At 39.1% G+C, this 24,705-nt stretch overlaps 1 protein-coding gene across 1 annotated transcript; it reads right to left on the bottom strand.

The window, feature by feature from the left end:
• Window positions 1–95: 95 nt before the first annotated feature.
• glipr2l (GLI pathogenesis-related 2, like) lies at window positions 96–23,470 on the bottom strand. Its single transcript, XM_033992404.3, has 5 exons — window positions 23,316–23,470; window positions 17,735–17,843; window positions 17,537–17,640; window positions 14,718–14,795; window positions 96–1,722 (listed from the first exon to the last, which is right to left on the bottom strand). The coding sequence occupies exons 1-5, from the start codon at window positions 23,326–23,328 to the stop codon at window positions 1,562–1,564; spliced, it is 465 nt and encodes a 154-aa protein (XP_033848295.1). The 5' UTR covers window positions 23,329–23,470; the 3' UTR covers window positions 96–1,561.
• Window positions 23,471–24,705: the final 1,235 nt, after the last annotated feature.

The following is a 24,705-nucleotide window of genomic DNA, read 5'->3' as shown; positions in this document are numbered from 1 at the left end:
AATTTGGCACAATCAATTTGCCCATGTGTAAATAAGTCACGTTATTGCAGTCAGTGTAAACTTTTACAGATATTTGTAAACATGGAAGACCCCACCCCCCCACCCCTTCCCTGTACATAGTGGTTGTTTTTTAACAGACAATGGGATAGATTCTCAAAGGTATTGACTCCAAATCGTCATTGCATCATTTTTTTTCAGAATGGAAACGTGTGCACAATGCAGTTACCAAAAAAGAAGTAAACCACTCAGACATTTAATTTAGGGATTCGTAAGTAGTGTTCAGTATTTTTATTATTATTATTATTCATATTAGAATTGTAAAAAAATTTAAGGGCTGTCATTTTTATTTATTTATTTTTTAAAAGAAAACTGCGCCTAATAAAAGTTAACAATGCAGAAAAAAAACTACTCAGACATTTAAATTATGGTTCTGTTAACAGGCTCAGATAGATTTTTCAGAAAAAAAAAAAAATTGTGAGAATGACAATTTGGAGTAAATAACTCAGAATGTGGCCCAATTTTTTCTTAAAGGGCATAGAAAACAAAAAAACTTTTTTTTGTGTGTGTGTGTAATTTTACAACCTATTGGCTTGCTTTTCCACTCAACCCTGTCTGTTCTACACATACATTTCATCTACAGTATTATGTCTCCAGGTAAATAAACTGTGATGTAAATCCTGGCCCCTAGTGCCCAGACTTCCTGTCTATATTAGTAACCGGTTGCCTTGGAAACAGGAAACACAAGGGTCTTCAATCAATTAGGACATGCAGGAACGGGGAAATGAAACCAGAATGATATGCTAGTACTCAAACTACTACAGTTTAAGGCAAAGTCTTACTTGTCCATTTAAAAAAAAATATATATAGTAATTTTTTGTAATGTTGTTTACCATTAAAAAGAAAAGGCCGGCAGTGTTTGTGACAATACAAAGGGGGTGCAAATTACTGGATTACAGCTGGATGTAAACATAAAATAGTATTACAAGTCTTTTCATATGATTATGGATTTTAAAAATCTCCACCCGTACAATTCCAAATGGTTTCTCTTAAAAGGGAAAGGACACTATCAAAGATTTTTCACAAATTTAAAAAAAATAAAGACCCCATAAAATCAAAGCCTTCCCTTTCCTTCAACAAGGAACACTGTTTTATGAATTACTCTAAAAATACGTTTCTCACAGTGGGCCCTATTCACAAAACACTATTTAAAATCTTGTTAAATAAGCTTTCGCATTGATTAAATCTTTCACCACTTTTCCTAAAGAGGGCCTGGAGTTTCATTTTTCAAGATGCCATCTCAGCCTTAGCTTTGTGAACAGGCAACAACAGCACAACCTCTCTGTTTCAAGATCCAGTGCCTGCTGTCATTATGAAGTCCTGTAGGACAAGAATTTCCCGTTGTGTTTTTTTGCATAGCTGGATTAATAATATATATCTCAGTACAATGGCAGTTCCCCTGGGAACATACATGTCACAAAACAAGTGGTTAAACCTGAAGACGCCTCCATTAAAATCTCCATTTCTTATCCCTCTCTCATCCCTTGAACTCCACCCTTGTTGGTTATTTCTTTGGTGGCAGCACGTTCTCCTCAAAATGTCCCTGGTTGACAATGTTTCCGGCTGGGAAGTACCTCGCCACTACAAACGTGGAACCGTCAGTGGCCTTTGCTTTCCCCACGCCCATCTTCTTGGTGTTTTTCCACACCATGGCAGTAAAGTGTCCTGGTGGCATAAAGAAATAATGAAAAGAAAGGTCAAATCTGTAGTGCAGAGTGTAACTCATGCTCTTTCCAAATAGTTCCCTTATGAGGTCACACACAGTGACTCAGAACTAAGATGGAATATGTGTGACTCAGGAAATAAGCCTCTTATCACCATCACTCATATTCTTCAGGAAATTAGGAAACAAGAGAGCAGCCAGGAAGGAATATCTACACGATATGGTCTCTGGCAGACATTGTTTTTTTCCACTTTTCACAGGATATCACCTATGTAACATGAACAGCATGCAGTAGACAGTGTTTTGCCTTGTTTAATAGGCGTAGACCAGCAAATGAAAATCTTAACAACTATACAAAAGAACCAGGCTTATTTGCATAAGAAATTATAAAGCTTGTAAATTAATCTCCCCAGCAGGGGTCATCTGCAAGTTCTTATGTTTTTATGTTCTTTCTTATGTTCCAATGAAACTCTGATTCTTGTGGCATGATAGCAAGAATTCTCCCAGTGAGCTACCCTGAGTCACTGCTTACTTCATCCAAGAAATAGAACTCACAAATACTGGAATCGCCAAGTTTCCTTAGAACTACGGTACTGTACTTGGAATGCAACTGGATAACTCTGGTTTGTGCTCGTCTCATTTTATATTGGGTGTTGTGTAATGGTACTTTATTGCAACAACTGTTAACGCTGACTTAACATGTACATTCACAAAAGTTGTCTTAACTTAACAACCAGCTTCATTCACCAACAGTACTTAAGTCACCTTGTGTGCTCACAATAAGAATGTATAGAACCTCGGTTAAGTACATGTGTAGTGCATTTGCACTCAATAACTAACATAACAAATATTTAGTAGAAGATGCTAATCGAACATTGTAGACGTGCACAGCAATCCCAGCTGTTCTGTTGTTGCGCATAGCGAGGCTGCAATACAACACTGGGTTTAAAAATAAAATTAAATGAGGGGGGACTGCTAGCAAAATTACAAAGTTTGGACGAATTCACAAAGCCATTTGCTCCAAAGTGTAAACAGTCACAAAACTTGACGCATACATCGAATTAAAGGGATCTTAGTTATTCCTAAATTGTATTTTTCTTGTTTTGTTAATGTCAATGCACAATCATCAGTGTTTTGACCTAGTTTCAATACATATTGGTTGCACATTATTTGGGTAGTGTACAATTTTTGATTTACAAGGATTTGCCAATTTCCCTGTTTTGGTATTTCTGAAGTACAGTTTTTAAAACTCAAATTTTTAATAAATTAACTGTTTATTTGTTTTTTCTGTGTTTCTTTTTTCTGCTACAGCAATATAAATCTGGACATTTTTAATAGATAATAGTTATATTGGTCAACATCCCCTCTACGGGCAAATCACAAGCAAATACATGGTAAATGCATTATACTTAACCGATAAAACCCGATAAAACACCCCTGATACAAAAAAAATAAAATCAGTGGATAGCCAATAAACACCGGAAAACACCGTAAAAACTGTGGAAATGTTTAACCTATTCATGTTGACTTTACCCTTTTCACATTTAAAAAAAATAAAATCTACTACAAAAATAATAATAAATACATTTCCCTGTGCTGTCTCGCCTTCCTGACTTGTATCTATCATTGATTCGTTCTCAATACTTTAAACCCACCCCAACTACTGAGTGATAGCACATTCCTACATTTCTATTGGAGACTCCGCTTGCGAGATTTAAAATGAGATTACAATCAGGATTGAGGCTTGTTAGCGGGATTTAAAGATGTATTACAGTTTAAACACTGAGGATTTAAAACAGAATTGTGGCAAAATGTACAAAAATGTGTACACACAAAAAAACCCAGAAGAATGTGCCCGTGACCATAGGGATTTCATTGTGGAAGACAGCAAAGGAAAGAAGGTACAACTTAAGTGTGCAAGTACTGTTGAGTTACTACTATACATATTTTGACAGAAAAAAACGCTCAAGCAATTTGGAAAGTAACCGAAAACACTAATTTCATACAGTATATCAAAAACGAAAGCCCCCCAAAAAAACGATTTACATAAAACTCGAAAATAGCTAAAAATAAGCGAAAAACTATTTAAATAAAACCCGAAAAACAGAAGCCCTAATTATACTATAGAAGCAATTTACCCACAGTGGAAAATCAGGCCCATTTTGACAGTATGCATTTGTAAACAGTGTCTTAGAACGCCAGTCATTCTAAGCACCAGCCGTCTAAGGGCCACACATCCAAGGGCAGTCTGAGCTGTGGCAGTCCGAGCAAGGACAGGTAGAGCGAGGACCTTTTCCAAATCTCTCCCAGTGGCTACTAGAGGCCTCATTCCAACTCTTAACAACTGTATTTAAGTAACATTATAAAGGTGGTGTTGTTTTAATTAGGTGATCTACTGTTTGTGATTAGTACCAGGTGAGTGTGGTTAAATTGAATAGAGGATGATTTGCAATTTGATTGATTTCCACACAGTGATTTGTAGTTGTGTGATCCCATTGAAGTGCATTGAAACTATTATATTGCTTAAGTATTGTCTTTAGCACAGTTTAGCAGCTGTTAACCACTTCCCTTGCAAAGTGAGGGTGTGAGGAGAGGCTGTTGGAGAAAATCCGAACCTAGCAGCGCTCTGGAAGACGCCAACTACTAGACAGATCTGTACCCTCCCCCCACCGCTCCTGCTCTCACTACTACTGTACCTATCTGTCTCAACTGTCCTGCTATGACTGTCTCTCACATCCCTGTTATTCTGTCCTCTCACTCCCATCCTCTGTCCTCTATCTGCCGCTGCTCCCCTAACTCCTCTAACCTCATCCCTCTGGCTCTCCTCCCCTCCCGCACTCTCTCTGGTGCCCTCTGGAACTGTCAATCTTCTGCTAACAAAGCTGATTTCATCTCTGCCTTTGCCTCCCACCTCTCTCTCGATTTCCTTGCTCTCACTGAAACCTGACTCCCTCCTGATAACACTGTAACTCCTGCTGCCCTGTCCTCTCTCTACGTCCTGTCCCATACTCTGCGTCTCACTGGACGGGGAGGTGGGACTGGTCTTCTCCTCTCTCCCTCCTTACTCTTTTCTGTCCCCTCAGACCTCTTCTCATTCTCTGTTAACACCTTTGAATTTTACGCTGCCAACTAACCTCTCCCTGTCAACTCCTGCTAATTGTACTGTACTGTCCCCTTGGACCTCTCACTCATTTTCTTGATTAACTCGACTATCTCCTCTCCTCCCTCCCCTCTCTGTCTACCCCAACTGTACTGTTAGGTGATTTCAATATCCATCTCTCCAACCCCACTGCCGGATTCCTTCCTCTCCTTCACTCCTTCAACTTCTCTCTCTCTCTCCATCCCCTCCTGCCCACAAAGCTGGCCGTCAACTGGACTTCACCTTCTCCAGGGCCTGCTGCTCCTCCACCCTCTCTGTCACCCCTCTGAACCTCTCTGATTAAACATCTCTTTTTCTCTGTTTTGCCCCTTTCTCCCTACTCTACCTACCCCCACTGTCACCCCCGCTGTAACTTCTGCTCTCTCTCTCCCCCTCTGTCTTTGCCTCCACCGCGCTCTCTCACCTCCCTCCTATTGACTCCTTCTCCCAACTCTCTGTAGACTCTGCTACTTCCACCCTCTTCTCGTCCCTCACCTCGTCCCTCGACTCCCTCTGTCCCCTCACCTCCCGACCTGCCTGCCCCTCCCCTCCCCAACCCTGGTTCTCCTTTGTGCTCCGCTCAGCAAGAACTGAAAGAAAAGAAATGGAAGTGAACCAAACTCCCTGCTGCCCTAGACCTCTACCGCTCCCTCCTCTCCTCCTTCTCCTCTACTCTCCTCTGCTAAACTCTCCTATTTCCAATCTATTATCCAATCATCCACCAGCAACCCCCAGAAGCTATTCTCTACCTTCTTCTCCCTCCTCAACCCTCCCCCCTTCATCCTCCCTCCTCTATCTCCTCTGATGACTTTGCCTCTTTCTTCTCCTCTAAAATCTCTGATATCCGCAAACTCTTTAACACCTCTCCCTCCCCCCCACCCCTTCCCACTCCGACCCCGACACCCTCTGTCTCCCCTACTAACTCACCCTCCTTCTCCTCCTTCTCTCCCCCCTCAGATTCTGACCTCTTCTCCCTCCTCCAGGGCCACAAACCCCCTCCCCACTCACCTCTTTCAAGCTGCTGCTCCTACTTTACTCCCCTTCACCTCCTCCTTTCTCAACACCTCCCCTCTGGCCTCTTTCCCTCTGCCTTCAAACAAGCCTCTATCACTCCCCTCCTCAAAAAACCCTCGACCCCACCTCCCTCCAGAACTACCGTCCTGTCTCCCTCTTACCCTTCCTCTCTAAAACCCTCGAGCAGGCAGTACACCGCCAGCTCTCCGCTTTCCTGTCTAACTAGTCTCTGCTCGACCCTCTCTAATCTGGTTTCCGCTCTGCTTACTCCACTGAAACTGTTCTCCTGTCTGTCACTAACTCGCTAAACTATGCCGTACTGCCTCTCTCTCCTCTGTCCTAATTCTCCTTGATCTCTCTGCTGCCTTTGACACTGTTGATCACTCTATTCTCCTATCCTCTCTCGCTGACCTGGGAATCTCTGTCACTGCTCTGGCCTGGTTCTCCTTCTACCTCTCCAACCGCACCTACCAGGTAACCTGGCGCGGCTCAACCTCCACGCCTTACCCTCTCTCAACAGGAGTCCCCCAAGGATCAGTCTTGGGTCCTCTCCTGTTCTCTCTCTACAACCGCTCGATGGGCCCCCCCTCATCGCATCCTATGGTTTCTCATACCATTTCTATGCTGATGATGCTCAGATCTTTCTCTCTTCCCCCCTCTGACCCCACCATCCCCTCCTGTATCTCTACCTGTCTGTTTGCTACCTCTTCCTGGATGCACTCGCTTCACCTCAAACTCAACCGCTCTAAATCTGACCTCCTTTTCTTCCCCTCCTCATCTTCTCCCTCCTCTGATCTCTCTATCTCCATTTCTTTGGAATCTACCATGCTCTCTCCCTCCTCCTCAGCCAAGAACCTCAGAGTAACACTGGATCCCTGCCTCTCCTACTCCCAGCACATCTCCACTCTAGCACGCACCTGTCATTTCTTCCTGAGCAACATATGAAGAATTCGATCCTTCCTCACCAAGTACTCCACTGCAACTCCCTCCTGGCTGGCCTCCTTGCGTCCGCCACCTGTCCGCACCAGCTCATCCAAAACTCCGCTGCTCGCCTGGTGTTCTCTCTGCCTTGCTTCTCCCACGCTACCCCACTGCTCTGCTCACTCCACTGGCTCCCGATCACCGCTCGCATCCAGTTCAAGACTCTTGTATTCGCCTACTTATGTCTTGACCAGACTGCACCCAGCTACCTCCAGACCCTCATCTCTCCCTACACCCCCACTCGACCTCTCCGCTCCTCCTGCACTAGAAGACTGGCTGTATCTCCTCTATGCTCCCCTGCCTCCAGAGCCCGCTCCTTCTCCACCCTCGCCCCGCAGTGGTGGAACGACCTTCCTATGGATGTCAGGACTGCCCAGTCCCTGACCGCCTTCCGGCGCCTCCTCAGGACACATGTCTTCAGACAACACCTTTTAAACTCAACCTTTTGGACAATATAGCACTCTGCCTTTAATGCACTTTAACTTGCACCTATCTGCTCCCTATTTTTTGTATTTAATCCTGCACTTAACCCAATCTGTAGTATCTTGTATTTCACTTGCACTCCTGTCTAACCCTGATGTAACTATCAACACTGTTATCTGCTCTTGAACTGCCCCGATATCAAATTGTACTGTGTTTTGTATTTGCTCTTATTAGGACTGAAGTCATTGTATTTTGTATCTTGCTCTTACTGTAATTCTTGATATGTACTTTTTGTATACAACTGTAAGTCACCCTGGGTAAGGGCGTCTGCTAATAAATAAATAATAATACTAATAATTGTGTCTAAGAAATACCTGGGTCTATCCTCGGGTCTACATTCCCTGAGAAGTACTCATGTTCAAGTGTGCTATCTTAACAACCCTTCATGATGCCCCTTTCACAGTTCAAATCACCTCACTGTTATTCCTCTCCAAATTATCTCCAGTCCTTGTTAGCACTGTACAAACAAACTACTACAACAAACCTTTCTGAGTGATTACCATCATTATCGTGAGCACCATCAGCTGAAAATGTTTCAAAAGGAGCACCATTTAATAGGGCAAAACTGGTAATGGGGTCAGAGTGAGAGAGAGAGAGCGAGCACACAGGAACAGAGATAGTGGCACCATTACAGGAATGCAAACAAGAAATACAGGAGGGAAAGATACTATTCTTACTATGTAAGAATGATCACTGAAGGCATGGGTATGGGTTGTGGGTTTAAATTTATAAATGTATGAATGTTAAAGTTATATATTTGCATTATAATATTGCATGTATGTTATTAAAAAATGTATACAGTAAATTTATTGCATCAATGACATCTTATTTTGTTTGTGCATGTTCCAGTTCTGCTGTTTCTGTGGTGTTGTCTCCATGGCGAGGGTTCTACAGGTTAAAATGCAGTTCCTGAAAGGTTGGTTTACAAAACTGATGACACGCAACTTATTTAAGAAACACAATTCTAAGATGAATAACCTGTGTTGTCTTATTTTCCCTAATTGTAAAAAAATTCCCTAATTGCCATGTTCACTGGTTTCCAGAGTCTCAATGACTACTACATTTGTTGAATAAATTGTATGTAGATGCCAGCACACAACAACACAGGAAGTGTTTTTTATTTTATTTTATTTATTTTTTGCCACTACTCATAATTTGCGTTACTAAACAAAACAGAACAAGTCACTATAGATCCCTAGGAGAACTAGTTGTACCAGCAATGATGTCATTTAGAACTGCCATTCTTAGAAATGGGAACTCAGCATAAAGTGTCTACTATTATTTTCTAAAATGAACAGATGTTGTTCTTGAAGTTTTATTTAGTTATTCTGAGCAGCGTGATATGTGCTATCATTCAGCAGTGTGGCATTTTCATTCACTGTAGTTATAAGATTATGATTATGCAGGTATTAGAGAATGCCTTACCTACAAATTGCATTCTCATTCTATTTCCCTTTCATGCTGGAGCTGGGAAATAGTTCATTAAGGACAGTGCCAGACACTACAGTCTCAGCCATTGCCAGTTAATCCTCTCCTTGCTCTGTGGTATCTGATCCATTGTCTTGTAAATGAACGCACCACAGGTTCGGTTGTAATAAGAGGTTGCTGAATCTCATGACAAAAATATTTCACGCTACTCCTGCCAAACAAATGCCTGTATTCGTCAGGGTTGATGAAGTTCTGTGCTCCCGTGCAGAGATCAAAAAGAGTCAAATGACAGCTCAAAGTTTTGAATCTAAAATACAGTAAACCATCAGATTAAATTAAGATTTATATTTAAAACAAGAGGAGGCCATTAGACCCATTAATGCTTGTCCGGTTCCTTATCAATAATAATAATAATAATAATAATAATAATAATAATAATAATAATAATAATAATAATATGGTTAATTTTCATAACCTACAACAACATTTTTGAGCAAGGTTTTTTTTTTTTTGTAAAAAAAGTCAGTCCTCGGGCTATTCAAGGTTTACAATAATCCTAATTAGCCAGACTCCAGATTCCATCACTGAAAAACACAATGCATTTCTGTCTCGCTCTTGTGAAATAAATACCAGTCAACTACAAAATAAAACAGCTTTCCTCAGCTCTCACAGTTGCTAGCCCCTTCTCATTGAATCATTCTCCCAGTCAAAAGTTGTTGTTTTTTTAAAAGCAAGTTGTGTGAGATTTTAGAAAAGGGCATTGGCATTCATTAACGTTGTCTCTCCTGATTTGAGTTTCTCTTGAACAGTGATGACAATAGCAATGTGGGTCCTGATTTGGGACTGCTGGCACATTTAGCACAGTGGAGCCAAAGTCTGGCCTGCTTTCACTGAAGGCTGCTCTTCAGCTGCAGCTGCATTTATTCACACAGTTACCAGAAATTATACAACAATCGGACACTGCTGTCCCACAGTTTTCTATGGAGGTCAACCGTTTCATTATAACAAAATAATGCCTCAAACAAAATATAAAGCAGTGCTGAGATGACACTAAACACCCATCCCTAAACCCCTGCTTACTGATGAAACTCTTCACATGCCCTCATGCTCATGCCCAGCTGTCAAAAATGTAACTCTTTCAGTGTGCTATAGTTTATAATTATAATCCAGTTACAATCCTGTAGTTTTTTATGTTTAATATATACGTTAATCAAATAATTCAGTGGATTCTATATGTGCAATAATATCAATTTAATACAGTACAATTTGTTATCAATGTAAAATACTCTGCAATGACGTCTTGGCATATACTTCTAATTTTCTGATGTGAAATAACTGACATTAAATTTAAAATTAAACTCCCCCCCCCAATTCAGATTTGTTTACCCCAATTCCAATATTTTCCCTATACAAAACATTCTGGCTTACATTTATCTGCCAATAAGATGCAGCTGCTTCTCTTGGTTTGCTGCCATCACTAGGTTGCTTTACGAGAAATAAACCCTACTGTTACATTCTAATTAGTGCCTCAGTCATTTTGAATAAATATTTATGAGCACGGAACATTTTTCTGTTTTTATTTGTTATCATTAAGAAGCAAGTCCATCAGTTCTCCTATAAGCACTATGAATAAGCCAAATACCAGAGCTGGAGGAGGTCATGTATTTCAAAGTTTCTACAAAATGTCAACATTATCCTATTTGCACAACAAGTGTTGATATATATATATATATATATATATATATATATATATATATATATATATATATATATATATATATATATATATAGCATTGGAAAACTTTAGTATTTAAAGCTACAACAGAGTGAATCAAATACTGGATCACATTTTGAAATCTATCTTGCATTCATTCAAATACATTGATAGAATGACCAAGTGAATGGCTTTGCTAAACTGATGCAGAGTTTGATTTAAGGAAAGTTCACGAGGCAGGAACCACGCCTGCGTAAGGGACTACTAGAATAAAGACAAAGTGCTTCTGACTTGATAACAGAATAGGGGTTTCCCTTTGACTATTACCGATCGACCTCCAAGGCCGGGAAACGAGAACTTCCCCCAAAGGGAAACTTAGGATAGAGGACGAACCAAGGTCTCCCTGGCTTACTGAGTCCTCTAATCGAGAGAGGTCAGACTCGGCTGATGCTCTGAGGCCACATGGAGAGCCTCGCTATCTACGCAGAGAGAACAAGAGAATAAGAAATAAACACATAAAGAGCCCCCCTCCCCCCTCAGCTGTAAAGCTCTTGTTACACGAGTCAATGCGCTGGCAACATAAATTGTAGCAACGTGTTGCCTATGACGTCACCGCGGGGGATTTGACCTGTTACATGATACAAAACTCGCATTCGATACAAATTGCCTTTAATCCAAGCAATATCCAATCATATTTAAGAACTACGTCACGTGGTTCTGGTTTTCAGGTCATATACTTACAAATACCAAGCATCAGTACAACTATTTAGTATTACTGTCATCTTTAAATAATTGAACAATTAATAATTATAATAATAAAGTAGTAACGTTTACAGAATAAAAGCAAATAAGCCAAATATGTAAAACTCAATTTAACGTACAGTACTACACGTAGATAAAAATGAACGATAATTCTTAATTTCTTTAAATGCTGTAATATATATATATATATCAATCATAATAAAAAAACGGCCTTTTATGGTTATATTATCACAGTGCTGCGGAGTAACAGTTTAAAAAAAGGTAACAAAATAACATAATATGGACATCGGTTTAACAGAGTTACAGTAGCTACATTTTTATTCCCCTGTTATTATTATTATTATTATTATTATTATTATTATTATTATTATTATTATTATTATTATTATTATTATTTTTATTGCTGTCTTTCATACAAAGGTATTTGAAATATTAAGAAGGTGAGACCTGAACAAAGGTGCAGTTTGGGCGTAGTTAACGATAGTTGGACAAAGATTTTAAGTAGTTTTAAAAACTTGTTAAAAGTAACTTGTTAAAAGTAACTCTCCCAGCATTGGTTGTTATCAAAATAGGCCACTACCAAAATAACGATGTGTTGACCAACCTTCATAAAACTCTATGAGAAGTATTTCTTTCTCCTGAGTCCAGGTAATTGCGGCTTTCGTTTCCATTTCAACTGTTGTTTTCACTGTAGCAGACAGAATCACGTGACACACACCAGTGCTCTGATCGGTTATTGCCTGGAACCCGTTGCTTGGAGTAGGATTGCTGTCCACTCAAGCAATCGCGTTGCCACACGGGCTGTTACACGGGGCAATCCTCACGGGATTTGGTCGCAGGCGATAAAAGTTGCTAGTAAATTGACTCGTGTAACAAGGGCTTAAGAGCCACCTTCAATAAGTGAGTGAAATGACTAGCTCGAAAGTGTTGAGCAGCTTGCTCTCCAAAGGGGGAGACTGGCACAGGTGTAAATGAATAGATTAGCAGGAGAATGGAAAACTATAGTTAAAGTTAGTTGGCCGGGGGTCCCCTCTGGCCAGCGGGAACCTTCCTCTTGGAGAGCGAAGTGACGTAGTCGGCCTCTAAGGTCAGGAAGTGAGCTTCACTTGCTCCCAAAGGAGGACCCTCGGCTCCTCGCAACTGCACCACCAATGCCACCAATGCAAAGAGAGAAATTAGTTAGTTAGAAAAGAAAGTTAGTGATTAATTACAATTTTGATTAATTACTATATATATATATATATATATATATTTATTTTTTTATTAACTAATCTAACTGCTTGGTGGAGAGGAAAAACCCCGCCTTTGTGGGAGGAAACCTCCGGTGGAGAGGTGACCCCCACTCCGGGCATGCTAGCAATACTTGTTGAGCGGAAATACAATCAAGGAGAGAAGAGCGAATGTAAGAATCCACTGCTGATGTAGGACTGGCTGATTTTAACTTTGGCTGCTAATGTTTCTGCACCTATATGCAATGAATGGGAGAATACGATTGGGGAAGAAGATCGGCTTTAGAATGAGCTGAGACAGAAGCTTGCAAATGTATGAATTTAGATTAAAACCAGTTCGCTGAATGGAGGAATGGGTGGAGGGAAAGGCTGAGCTGAGGGAGCCAGACGTCTGAATTGCACGATCTGTAAATGAGAAAGAGCGTCTGCAGTGTGATACCTGGAAGGTGTTGGGCCTCAAAATAAAATTATTAATAACTGAAATTTAGACTAGCCGGCGAAGAAGTTGCATAATTATAGGGGAAGAGGAACGGCCTTTATTAATTTGAACAGTAGTTGATTATCACAAAAGATTTCTTTTTTTTACACAGCCGAGGATCCCGAGATTTTAGAGTAACAGACAGATCTCCACAGTCAACTACCCTGTGATCCAGAAATTCTGAGATTGCAATAAGAATCGAGACCAAATTAACACCTTACTTTCAATAATATTGCATCTCAGTTGAGGTAGTGAGATAGTGCAATTAGCTACTGAAACAGCAAAGGACCCTGAAGTAGAGGCAGTCACTAAAGTCAAGATTGGCTGCTCTAGAACAGGTGTGGGCGTGGCTGAAGCAGCGGGAGAGGCAAGCACTGCAAATGTTGCTCTACTGATGAGGATTTAATGACTGCTTATAGGAATGTAGGTGGATAGAGCATGAATGAGTTGGTTGATATCGTTAAAAATCTGATAATGCAAATGGGAGGAAAGATCAGATGAGATTGACTGACAGATATTTTAGCGGGATGACTCAGGGAAGGAGATCCGGCTCCAGCCCCCCCAAAATACACCAAGGTTCTACTAATTTCCTGAATTCAGCTGTTTAATTTCGGTTTAAACAATCTTTCTTTTCCATACTTTGTACTTGTATAAACAGAATCCTCCATGAATGTACATATAGTGCGTGTTTAACTACATCAATGGAGTATCCTCGATTTACTTTCTTTGCTAGAAAGCATTTGCTAGAAAGTCAGACCTAAAGTGATTCACCAGTGCCTGTTGTAAAGCTGCAGTGCATAATAATCATGTCCCACTTTAAACTAAAATATAATTTCTTGAATGCTACCCAAGGAAGCAGGTTTCCAAGGTTTCCACTGGTGTAATAGTATCATCATGTATAATGTATGTTATCTATATCATTACTTAAAATAATAATAATAATAATAATAATAATAATAATAATAATAATAATAATAATAAATAGAAAAAGTATTATACATATAGTTTAAATAGCAAACAATTGCTTCACAAAACCCAATAGTTAAAAAGACTCTAATTATTTTTGTGATACGAGCAACAAATTAGGCTAATTCTGTATTTTGAATGTTCCTTGCACCATGCTTCCTCTGCAGATTGCAGCTAACTCTTTTTGTGCGAGCCATTTCCTGTGGTACCTGTTTCCCTTTAACGCCAAGCCAGAGCAGCAACAGCTGGCATACATCTGCAGCGAAGAAAATTACTGACATTTTCCAGTTTTTAATTTTAGGATTTTGGCATGTTGAACTATGTTACTTTTACTTGAACCATGTTACATTTATCCCACATTGAGTAAATCACAGAAAGCAAGCAAAATAAACATGTACTCTTGTCGGTTTCTGATGTTATGTCTCGGTTCCTCATTAAATCCTCCCTATATAGAATGTGACCTCCTGCTACCCTGGTAACAATTCTCTACGGTTAGGTCTCCAAGGGAACAGTTTATAAAGCTGGAATAGGAACTACTGTATATGAAATGTCACATCCTGTCCACTGGAAGCAGCTTCAGATTGTATGAATAAGAACTATACATAACTATAGGCATCTTCTATACATTCTATAACTACTGGTGTTTGCTTTGACACCCTAGTTTGCTGCCCTGCCATTAATATTGTTATTACAACCACTGACTGAACTGTTCTAAACTGTTTTACTTATTCCACTGGGTGTTAAGACCTTGATAAACCTCTTTAATGGTCACTGTAAAGGGCCAAGAGGAAGATGAAACTTACCTGTACCAGAGGAAAATCCGGGGCAATTAAAATTGTAATTTTTAATTTCATTGTACCATCTCTCAGCTACTTCTTTCCCTGAAAGGAAATGACACGTGGTAAGTTTTCACAACCACAGAATACAAAAAAAGTTACTGACTAACAGTCAACTCTCATTAATAAGAATTTCAAGAGACCAGAATACAAAAAAGTTTATTGAATTTTTATTGAAGATACAACACTGAAATCAAATTTCAATTACAGTACAATAAAAAGTATTATCAAATTTAAAATTCCTGTGTATTTTATTAGAAATACGGTTGCAAGTGAACTTTTAAAAAGTATACATTGCAAATTATCTGCACTTGAAATCTGCATGTCCTATTCTGATCATGGGCATTTTTAAACCACAAAAGTAAGGTGTCCTGAACAACAGGGTATTGATCAAATCAGAAACGCTGAGGACTTGCATCCACAGTTTGCTGCTCATAGGCCTGTATTACTGTAGCCCAGTATTCCAGAATAGCTGACAAACTGTTTATTAATTAGTAATTTACAATAAGTGACCGCTAAATTTGTGTGGGAACATATAGAAAATGTGTCTAAGCCAAGTTCGTTTTAAGGAGAATTGACTGTATCTAGGTAACTGCTTTCCCCGCTTCAAAGCAAACAGCATTAACGAGAATGCCATTTCACAAGTGCATTGCTCCACCAAATGTTACCATTTACTATCAAGGCATTTGACGACAACACCACTTCATTTTTGACATTGGAAAGTCAACAGGTCTTTGGAGGATCCCCTGCATGTGCATCAAGGTAAGTTAGTCTCTCAGAAATATCTCTTAAATCGTCATTTATGCCTCCCTGTAGAAATGTACATTTTGTATCGGTGTGACACATAGAAAAGGAATTTATCAAAAAAAAAAAAAATTAAACTGCTTTTATCTTACATTGAAAATAAATAAATGTCAGTAGATTCAAGGTCATGAGATGACAAATATGGCTTGTTTGGAATCAGAAATAGAAAAAGTGATGAAAATGTCCTATGGTGTGACAAACATTTGACTGTCACGCCATAGGAAACAAAGTTTTCATCTTTAGGTTTTTAACCTCATAAGAGGTACTATGTCCTTGTATAATCTATAAAGGCAGTATAAATCATTTCCCAAGAATTACTGTAGGATTTAAAGTGATAAATATATCATATTTTCAAATACAGCTAATGCTTTGCTGGAACATGTTCTACCACAACTGATAATGACATACAGATTTTTCTTTAACATCTCTTAACCTTGATTTACTCTGTTTGCTTCCAGATGCCCACTAGCAAGAAGAGAACAACAAAGTACAGAGCAAAGATCAATAACGATCCGCTAAGAGGCCTTGCTGGCACGAAGACGAATTAGCTATATTATGGAAGGTTCATCATAGACGCAGCCAGAGCCAAATAAGCATTCTCATATTTTTTATTTCTGTATCATAGGCCTACTATTTAATCTCCACTCCCCACCAGTATAAGTAATTATTGTGTAGTCCCTTATGATTGTAACTGCTGTCATTAATCTTTGCACTGCAGAAACTGTAGAAACTCTTCCTTTTTCCATTACTGGTACCTCCTTTGCATAGCCATGTATGGCTTATTTACCCATGTGATGTATAATGATAACAACATTTCAGGAGGATGTTAGTAAGACAGAAATGATTGATGCCCATCCCCTCAGTATTAACATTACTGTCTTATTTCCTCAGCTACCAAGCACAGGTAGCACAGGTATTCTCCATCAAGGACCTCCCTTTCTCACATAAAACACGGCTTTTACTTACGCCTCTTTCCTTGTAGCATGTTTCTGATTTTAGAAAAAAAACACCCACGCACAGACAGACAAAATTCCTTCATAATGAAAATAACCTTTTGAGCTATAATGCCATATTTGTTTTCCATACTTAATGTTACTTACTGTACTTAATGTTACTTGTTACTTTATGTTACAGAGTTGTTAATGTTACTGAAAATGTCTATGAAGTGCCTTAAAAAACAAAAATAAATTTGTCCCTAAAAGCGGCTGGCTGTTGCCGTCCATATTTACTTTTATGTTCAACATTTGTTGCTTTTGAAAAACAAAAAACAAATTTAAAAGGTGTATTATGTTTCAAACTGTTTCCCGATTACCTATCTTGTATTTCCTCATTTGTCGCATCGCAAACATTATCTTATCATTCAAACTAAAGTGTAGCGTCACCATGGTGTGACATCACAGTCCTACGGTGTGACATTTAAAATTGGTATGACAAACATCATGAATAAATGCTTTAATCAGTACATTTGCACAATATCAAGGAACACTGAATAATAATTGAACAATGCTATTCAAATCGTTTTATTTTAGTTAGGAAGAGTTTGGGATTAAGAAAATCAACTGACAGGTGTCAGCTATGTCAAAACTGATTACCGTTAGACCACAAGTCTCATATATATCCACTTTCAAAAATGGAAAAAAGTGTTTTGGCTAAGGTAACAACAGTTATACATATAGATTTGATAGTTACATTTTTTTTTAATTTCCCAACCATCATTATATATCAATTTCTTTAAAGAAAATGTTGTCATCACACCATAGGACATTTTTAGGCCATGAATTAACTAAATCCTGCAAAAATTATAAAATGAATTAAATCTGGTGTGGACAAATGTTCAGAAAGGTAAGACCCTATAAAATTCAACGCAAAGTTAGTTATAGTGTTTTTTTAAACTTTTATTTTTTTCAGTTTTGAAAACCTTATTTGTCTTTCACACATACACAAAACGAGTCCGTGTCATGGTACTGCAGCTCTGTACCTACCTGGCTCATCGTAGGAAGCCCAGGCGAGGTTCTCTCCACATTGCCCCCTGCTGGATTCGGCACTGTGTTTCAGAATCCTGGTGCTGGCCAAGGCATCTGCATACCTGAAACACAGCCCAATCACAGAGTTACAAACAACCATGCAGCAAGAGAAAACATACAACACAGCACATAGCTAAATCAGGCTGCTGGACTTACTGTTGTGCCTCTCTGTTGAGTTTACTGCTGAGCTTCAGGCCCGGAGCTCTGTGTTTCCTTCTGTATTCATTGTGGGTTCTTAAAACTTCTTCAGCAAACTGCTTCGATGCTTTGGTGGAAAATAAAATTAATATGAAACAAAGAATCATTTAATAGGTGAAAAATTGTATTAACCACAATAAAAATGCATAATAATGAAAATGCCTTCACAACCTTGACTTTTGTGAAAAACAAAAATGTGAGTTGGGAATATACATTTTGTATCATTTGCCTGTTTTCCTGAAGATACTCCAAGGGGCACCTTACCTTTGTCAATCAAACCTTGCTCTTCGATTGACAAAGTTTACAACTCAACACAACAGAGCAGCCCTCCATGTTAGTCTACACCTATTACAGCCCCCCATGCTTTGTTGCTTTAAACTCCACTTATCACATGTTATGCCACCCTCCTCTATCCAGCTCAAAGACCATTGAGGGATATGTATGGAAAGGTTGAGCCGAGTTCTCATGTTCTAGCTATATGAGACTAACGAATTAAAATCCAGAATGGTAGAAGTCAGTTCAACAATTGTGTCAACTGTATTCAGCCAAGACAGGTTTGCTGTTTGGTAGGCCTGGAATAACTCTAATGAGCTCTTAACTCTCCCCCATATCCTGACGAGACCAGGATACAGAGAAAGGGTGTTTTCTCCACAGCCCTGATGTTTCCTCTGCCGAACCCAATAGAACCCCATGGGGCCCTATGCATAAAGCTGTAATATGCCTTACTTCATTCTTCTCTCTGTGGGTACCCTGTACTCCTCAATAGGAACAATTTATAACAGGCTTGGCTTACAAACTGCATGCTTCCTCTGTCCTTCCAACTGCACTCCCACAACCTACAAACAGTTTATGAATAGACTTCAAGGTTTTAATACAGAATAGATCTTACGAGAAATAAAATAAAATCCAACATTGTCCTTTCCTATGGGGAATTAGCATTAGTCAAGGCAGGCAGGGGATGTTCCCAGGCCAGTCTTTTAAACCAAGTAATTTAGCATTTAGGACACAAAGCAGAGAAAAACTTTCCATTTTAATGTTCTTAACAATAAGGATTCTAAATAACAACATAAACCAAACTAGTGTTTTAATTAGCATGGTTAGGTAGAAAGAGGTCCACATTGGTGCAGGGTAACAGCTCCAGGCTCCCCAGTGGTTCACCTAGTAAAGGCACAACCATGTGGAGTGTAGGGTCAGTCATGCACACTGGAGCTCACTATTCGAATCCTGGAGTCGCCCATCTTGGCTGGGGGGCCGACAAGCAGCTCACTATTGACTTAAAGCTGGAAAATCATCTGGGGCTGATTTTCCTCACTGCACCACAACGATTGGTCAGGCAAATACCTCCAGGCTGAATTATGTCTTATCCACGGTTCAGTAGCTTGGCAAGATACAGGGGGAAGGTTTATCAGCAAGTCACTCACCAGCAAGTAAACCCCCAAACAGATTTCTGAAGGACAGAACAGAAGCAGCCTGAATTAGCAAGCACCAGTCAGGAGCTAACCCATACATGCAGTGCCAGGAAATTGCTGGCTACCCATTAACGTCATTAAATAATATTGTTATGAGTATCGATAGTGGGAAAATATTTGATGTCAGAAAATACAAGATTGCCTCACCTGTGTAGCTGTAGTACATTGTGTCACCCACTATTGTATCAGTCTCAGTCTGTCAACCACAGAGCATATTTAAGCATCTGTTATATCCCTTGTCTGTGTGTAAATGTGCAAAATGTACTATTTTAGGATATAAACAGTGAATCACTACTTATATTAAATGTGGAAGTAACCTCCTTCTAAAGCGTTCGCTATACTATTTCTTTGGGATTGATATCTACATGAATATTTGAAAATCTGGACTAGTGTAAGGATACATGCAGTCATTAAAATATTTCTTTATGTACATATTTTGCTATCCAGAACAGATAAATTAATAAATACACTTGCCGATTTTATTTGGGAAAACTTGTAAATGTACTGTGTTTATTTTTATTATGTTTTGGATATTTTTTTTTTACTAGTGTTATTGTATTATGGGAAATGCGTTATCTGAAGGCCTGACTGCATGAGTGGGATAAAAATAAAACGTTTATTCGGCCTGTAATTATACATACAAATATAGTGTTTGAGCATTATTATTATTATTATTATTATTATTATGATGATGATGATGATTTTGTGTATTACTAGTGTTTTGTGTATATTAGTTGTATAGGGGCATAGCTGGGTCTGGAAGCCAAGACTGAGCGCTGTATTTGTCCTTTCTGTTTCATGCAGGAATTACTATTTTGTATTATGACTAACATATGTGCATATATGTTTATTATGTATTCTTGATTTATTTATTATGAATGGTATTGTATTCTGTGTATTTATTACTGATTATTTTACTATAAATATGGATTATATTAACACACCATGGCACTATACAGTTATGTAACAGCTATGTATATATTTATTTTTGTTGTTCACATTATTGCCTCTAATGAGTTTAGTTATACTTTCTCTGGCAATGTGATAGGGACCGAGAGGATAGGAGCTGCAAATCTCCCTCCTGACCCAAGAGGGCGCTAAGCAGAGGTACTTGCACGCCTGTACCGAGACGGGCCCATTTGGAGAGAGAGGCGGAAACGTGATCAGCTGTGCTGCATTAGACAACTGGCAGGGGTGCTGAGTTGTGCTGATCATGGAGTGGAGTCTCCTAGTATATAAGGGTTCTCATTTTGTAAGTGCGGGGCTTTTGAGGTAACACTGAACCTGTGTTGCTGAGCCGTGTTTTTGTTTGTTTATTGTCAGGACCAGGATCAAAGTGATCTGTCATGCCAAGGAGCTGCCGCACTACTGTCAGCACTTTCACCTTGGACATCACACACTCCACACTACTGAACTGGACACTTCAGCACCTGAGCACCTGCACTTTCCACCACACCAAAAGTGCACCAAAGAGCTGAGAGGGACTCGGTCTATTGGGTTCTATGATTTATAGTTTTGTTTCTTTCAACTGTGTTCCCCATCAATAAAGTACTCCTCTCTACCATTGTTGGTATTGGGGTTGTTTGCACCTGTGACTCTGTGACGTCTGTTCCACCACCACACCGTCACAGTCAACCACGGAGTATATGGGTATAGCTGAGCTTGGAGACCAAGACTGAGCTCTCTATTTGTCCTTTCTGCATTAGGCAGAAATAAAAAAGTGAACACACCAACAAGTATCTCTTTGAGGTTTCACTATTCACATCCAACCCCAAAACACAATGCAGAAAGCAATTATCACCATTTACCCACCCCCCTTTTTGTCAGGAATTGACAAGAAATTTGACCCACGTGTCACTGGTAACCTCACAAGACATCAATGTGTTTACTGTCATGCTAATGGTTGATGAATAGAACCCATAATCTGAAAGTCGATCCCTCCTCCAGACATCGACCCCAGACCATGCTGGGGCTTTGGCCCCTGATCCCCTAGTGAGCTCCCTGCACTCCCACATTACACATCCATTATCCCTTCAAGGTTTATCCTCTGATCTGACCAAGTCTTGCTTAGCTTCTGAGATCCATCAAGATTAGTAACTTAGCTAGAGGCAAGGGAAATTTGCATGGAATTTTAATAGGAAAAGCTTTTATTACTGCAAGCAGGATTTGTATTACAAATGAAAGTGAACTTTTTATACCTAAAAGCCCCGGGAGCAGTCACATTGACGGCCACATATAAAACAATTGTATTTTCATTATACAGAACGGTATTCTACTTTATTATTTTTATTTACCAGTCCGCACTGTGTTTAGCTGTAATTAGATTAGTCTCTACTCTCTGCCTGAGTGAATGACTGACAGTCTATTGTTTTTCAATCAGCCTTTTGAAAGGCTGGCGCCTGCTTGCCAGCTGCGCTGCTTTGGTCAGTCAGAGACTGTGGTGTTTTACAATGCAAGAAAATATGGAGTTGATGTTGTGGATCAGATGGCACGGAAGTATTCCGTGAAAGCTGGCTCCCGACGGTGGCCTGTTCAGGTGTTTTACAATGTATTGGACCTAGCAGCCATCAACTCCTGGGTACTTTACAAAGAATGCACAGAGAAGAATTTACCAAGGAGAGAATATATTTTACAGTTAGCACAGGAACTTCGCAAGAAGCATTTGGAACAGAGGGAGATTGCCAAGCGTTTACCCCACAGCTGAAGCTGGCAGCCCCACTGAGAGCCACAAGAGACGCCAATGCCAGGTTGGCAAGTGCAATAAAAATAAAACTTCGGACAGCTGTGCCCTGTGCAGAAAGGTGGCGTGGAGAAGCACATTATCTGTATTAATTGTGAACAGTCTTAGACTCAAGGTAAAGAAATACCATTTCGTCGAAAAAAAATAAACAAATAAAAATAAATTAGACTTTTTTTATAACTTCTTGTGCTTTGCGCTTCTGTAAAACGTTTTCTTCTAAGTTTATTTTATCTACATTGTTCAGCTTTTGTGTATCTGATAATAAACCGATTGCTGTTGAAAAGTTAAAAATGTATTGCTATCGTTTCAGTTTTATAAATATGTATGTTGTAAACCGATGTCTGTTCAGATGTTTCTTTATTTACATTTTCTTGTTTTGATTTGTAAAATAAATGTTCATATGTGTGTGTGTGTGTGTGTGTATATATATATATATATATATATATATATATATATATATCTAATATGCTACTCGTTATGCTATTTACAGTGTTTTGAATACAGCCGTCAGAAAGACTGTTGCGGGGCTTCTAGGTATGAGTATATCTCCGGTCCTTCTAGTGTTAAAAAAAAAAGTTTTAAGTCATATTCTACTATTCTATCTCAGAGCCAGGCAAGTATAGCCTTTTGAGTCACCGCCAAAAATGGCACACCCATCATGCTGTTTATTTCGAGAGAGTGAATGCTCTTCTGGATAATGCACAGGTACCAAGGTGGTTACATCAAAATACATTTTTGGGTAACTTTTCAGAGAATGCCTGCCGACTTCATCAATTTTAAAAATAATCTCATCCCAACGGGTAAAGTAACCAAAAAAAAAAAAAAATGGTGAATTTGACATAACTTTTAACTAGATTGACTTCTGTGGTTTTTGCAGATTCAAGTCAAGCTACAAAATATGTATTCTCTACATCTTTATTGAATCAACAAAATAGTACACTCCAGCTTTAAGAAACTCACCAAGGCCTGCAGCTGTCGAAACTTACACTTTTTTTTGCTTTTAATTTCTGCTTCGCTTTTATCAAACAGACGCACCTCTACACTCACTATCTCTCTGTCACATGAGCCACACAGCACCAAGCTGAATGCATAAAGATAGGTCCTATGTCAATAACACAGACTATTACATCCAATACAGCTACATTTCTGTTAAGTGGTATGGAATTAAATATAACAGCCACTACTAAAACTGCTTTAAATTGAGTCTTATTTTGAAGGGTGTGCCGTTTGAAAAGCTGTTTGAAAAAAAAAAAAAACAACATTTCCATGCTTAAGCCGTATTAGGCCTAACAGCAAAACAAAACCTGATAAAGAAGTGAAAAGAACTTACCTGACTTCCCCATGGTGGATTATAGAATATTAACTTTCCTGGTCTATTTTATCCTGATGTCTGGTCTGCTCCTAGTACCTCGTGGCTTGACCTAGAGACGTGCTGGCTTGTCTGGCAGCTGGAATGAATACACACTCCTGCCTCCACATTACATCACTCCCTGTTAGCCACTCTGAGCCTTATAAGGGATTGAAAAATGTCCTGTTAAAACTGCTGCAGAGGGTTTTTGTCCCAAAGGTAACTGAATAAATAAGACATATGACCGAAATTTTATTATAGCTTGGCAATGGAACATTTGGGGAGCAATCATTTTAGTCTTGCCTGAATAATGGTTTATTTAAAGCCATAGTGTCTTCTTAAAGGGTTTTTTTTTTGTCTTGTTTTGTTTTTGTGAGATCATTTTCTATATTGAATGTACGGTTTTATCAGTAAAACAAAAACATGATGTCAGAGAAAAAAGCTGCTTTTTTATTTCTGATAGCAGATTTTCTGGGGATGCCTACTTAGTTAATGGAGTGATACTCTGGGTTCAGAGAGGGCAGGGTTGTAGTCCTGGTGCTAAAGCCACAATTTGGGAACATAAACAAATGATATAGTCGAAAAAGTCTGCTTTATGATCAAATACAAATCTGGTTAACTACAGCGGCATGCCATCAGTATGTTACATTAATTTCCACAATGTTTGTAAAGTACCTCTTCCTGAAGTAAACATTAAAGTAATTAAGAATCTTTTAAAATTTTAGGACAGAAGCCAAGTTTTTAACTCTCATTCAATTACATGAACATCACACTAATGTAGTGCCTCCAACTGTCCCGAACTTACCCAGTAGACATATATTCCCCAACCTACCAAATCTATTTTTGTCCTGGCTTTAAGATATTTGTTGGGCCCCGTTCTCTGACATGTTGGCCTGTTTCCCCTATAGAGTCTTCCCTTTGCAGTCACCCTTATCTCAGTTCTGTCTTGACTGTAAACTGAGGGATTGTGTGATCCTAGCAGGCAGGCAAACAGCAAAACCTGTCAGAATCTCCAAAGCACAAAACAGAACAGGCTGGGTTGTGCATGATAACGTTTTCTTTTACTTTCGTTATACAATATTATGTTTTCTGTTTAACCAAGCCCCAAGCTGGAACACACCTCTTTTCATTTATCAGGGCTGATAAATACTGAAGGCCCTTCTCTAGAAATGTTTAACATGGAAATTAGGCTTTGTAATTAGGCACTGTACTCTACCATGCCTATACTGAGGAGTTCAGATTCTGGGGGACTGTTGATTTTTACTGTCTTTCTGTTAAAAATCAGGTTTAATCAGATTTAATCAGGCTTTAATACAAAGTAGGGCGAAATCAGATTATATTTCATCAAACAAATAAAACATTAAGTTTTACT

Source organism: Acipenser ruthenus, chromosome 3, assembly GCF_902713425.1.
Source record: "Acipenser ruthenus chromosome 3, fAciRut3.2 maternal haplotype, whole genome shotgun sequence".
NCBI classification, from domain to species: Eukaryota; Metazoa; Chordata; class Actinopteri; order Acipenseriformes; family Acipenseridae; genus Acipenser; species Acipenser ruthenus.
This window is presented reverse-complemented; position numbering and strand designations above follow the sequence as displayed.

What these genes read in the sequence shown, in the direction of transcription:
- glipr2l (XM_033992404.3), bottom strand. An exon ending in CTCAACAGAGAGGCACAACA is followed by an intron (nt 17,641 to 17,734) that starts GTAAGTCCAGCA and finishes GCTGTGTTTCAG; the next exon opens with GTATGCAGATGCCTTGGCCA. An exon ending in CGGATTTTCCTCTGGTACAG is followed by an intron (nt 1,723 to 14,717) that starts GTAAGTTTCATC and finishes TTATGCCACCAG; the next exon opens with GACACTTTACTGCCATGGTG.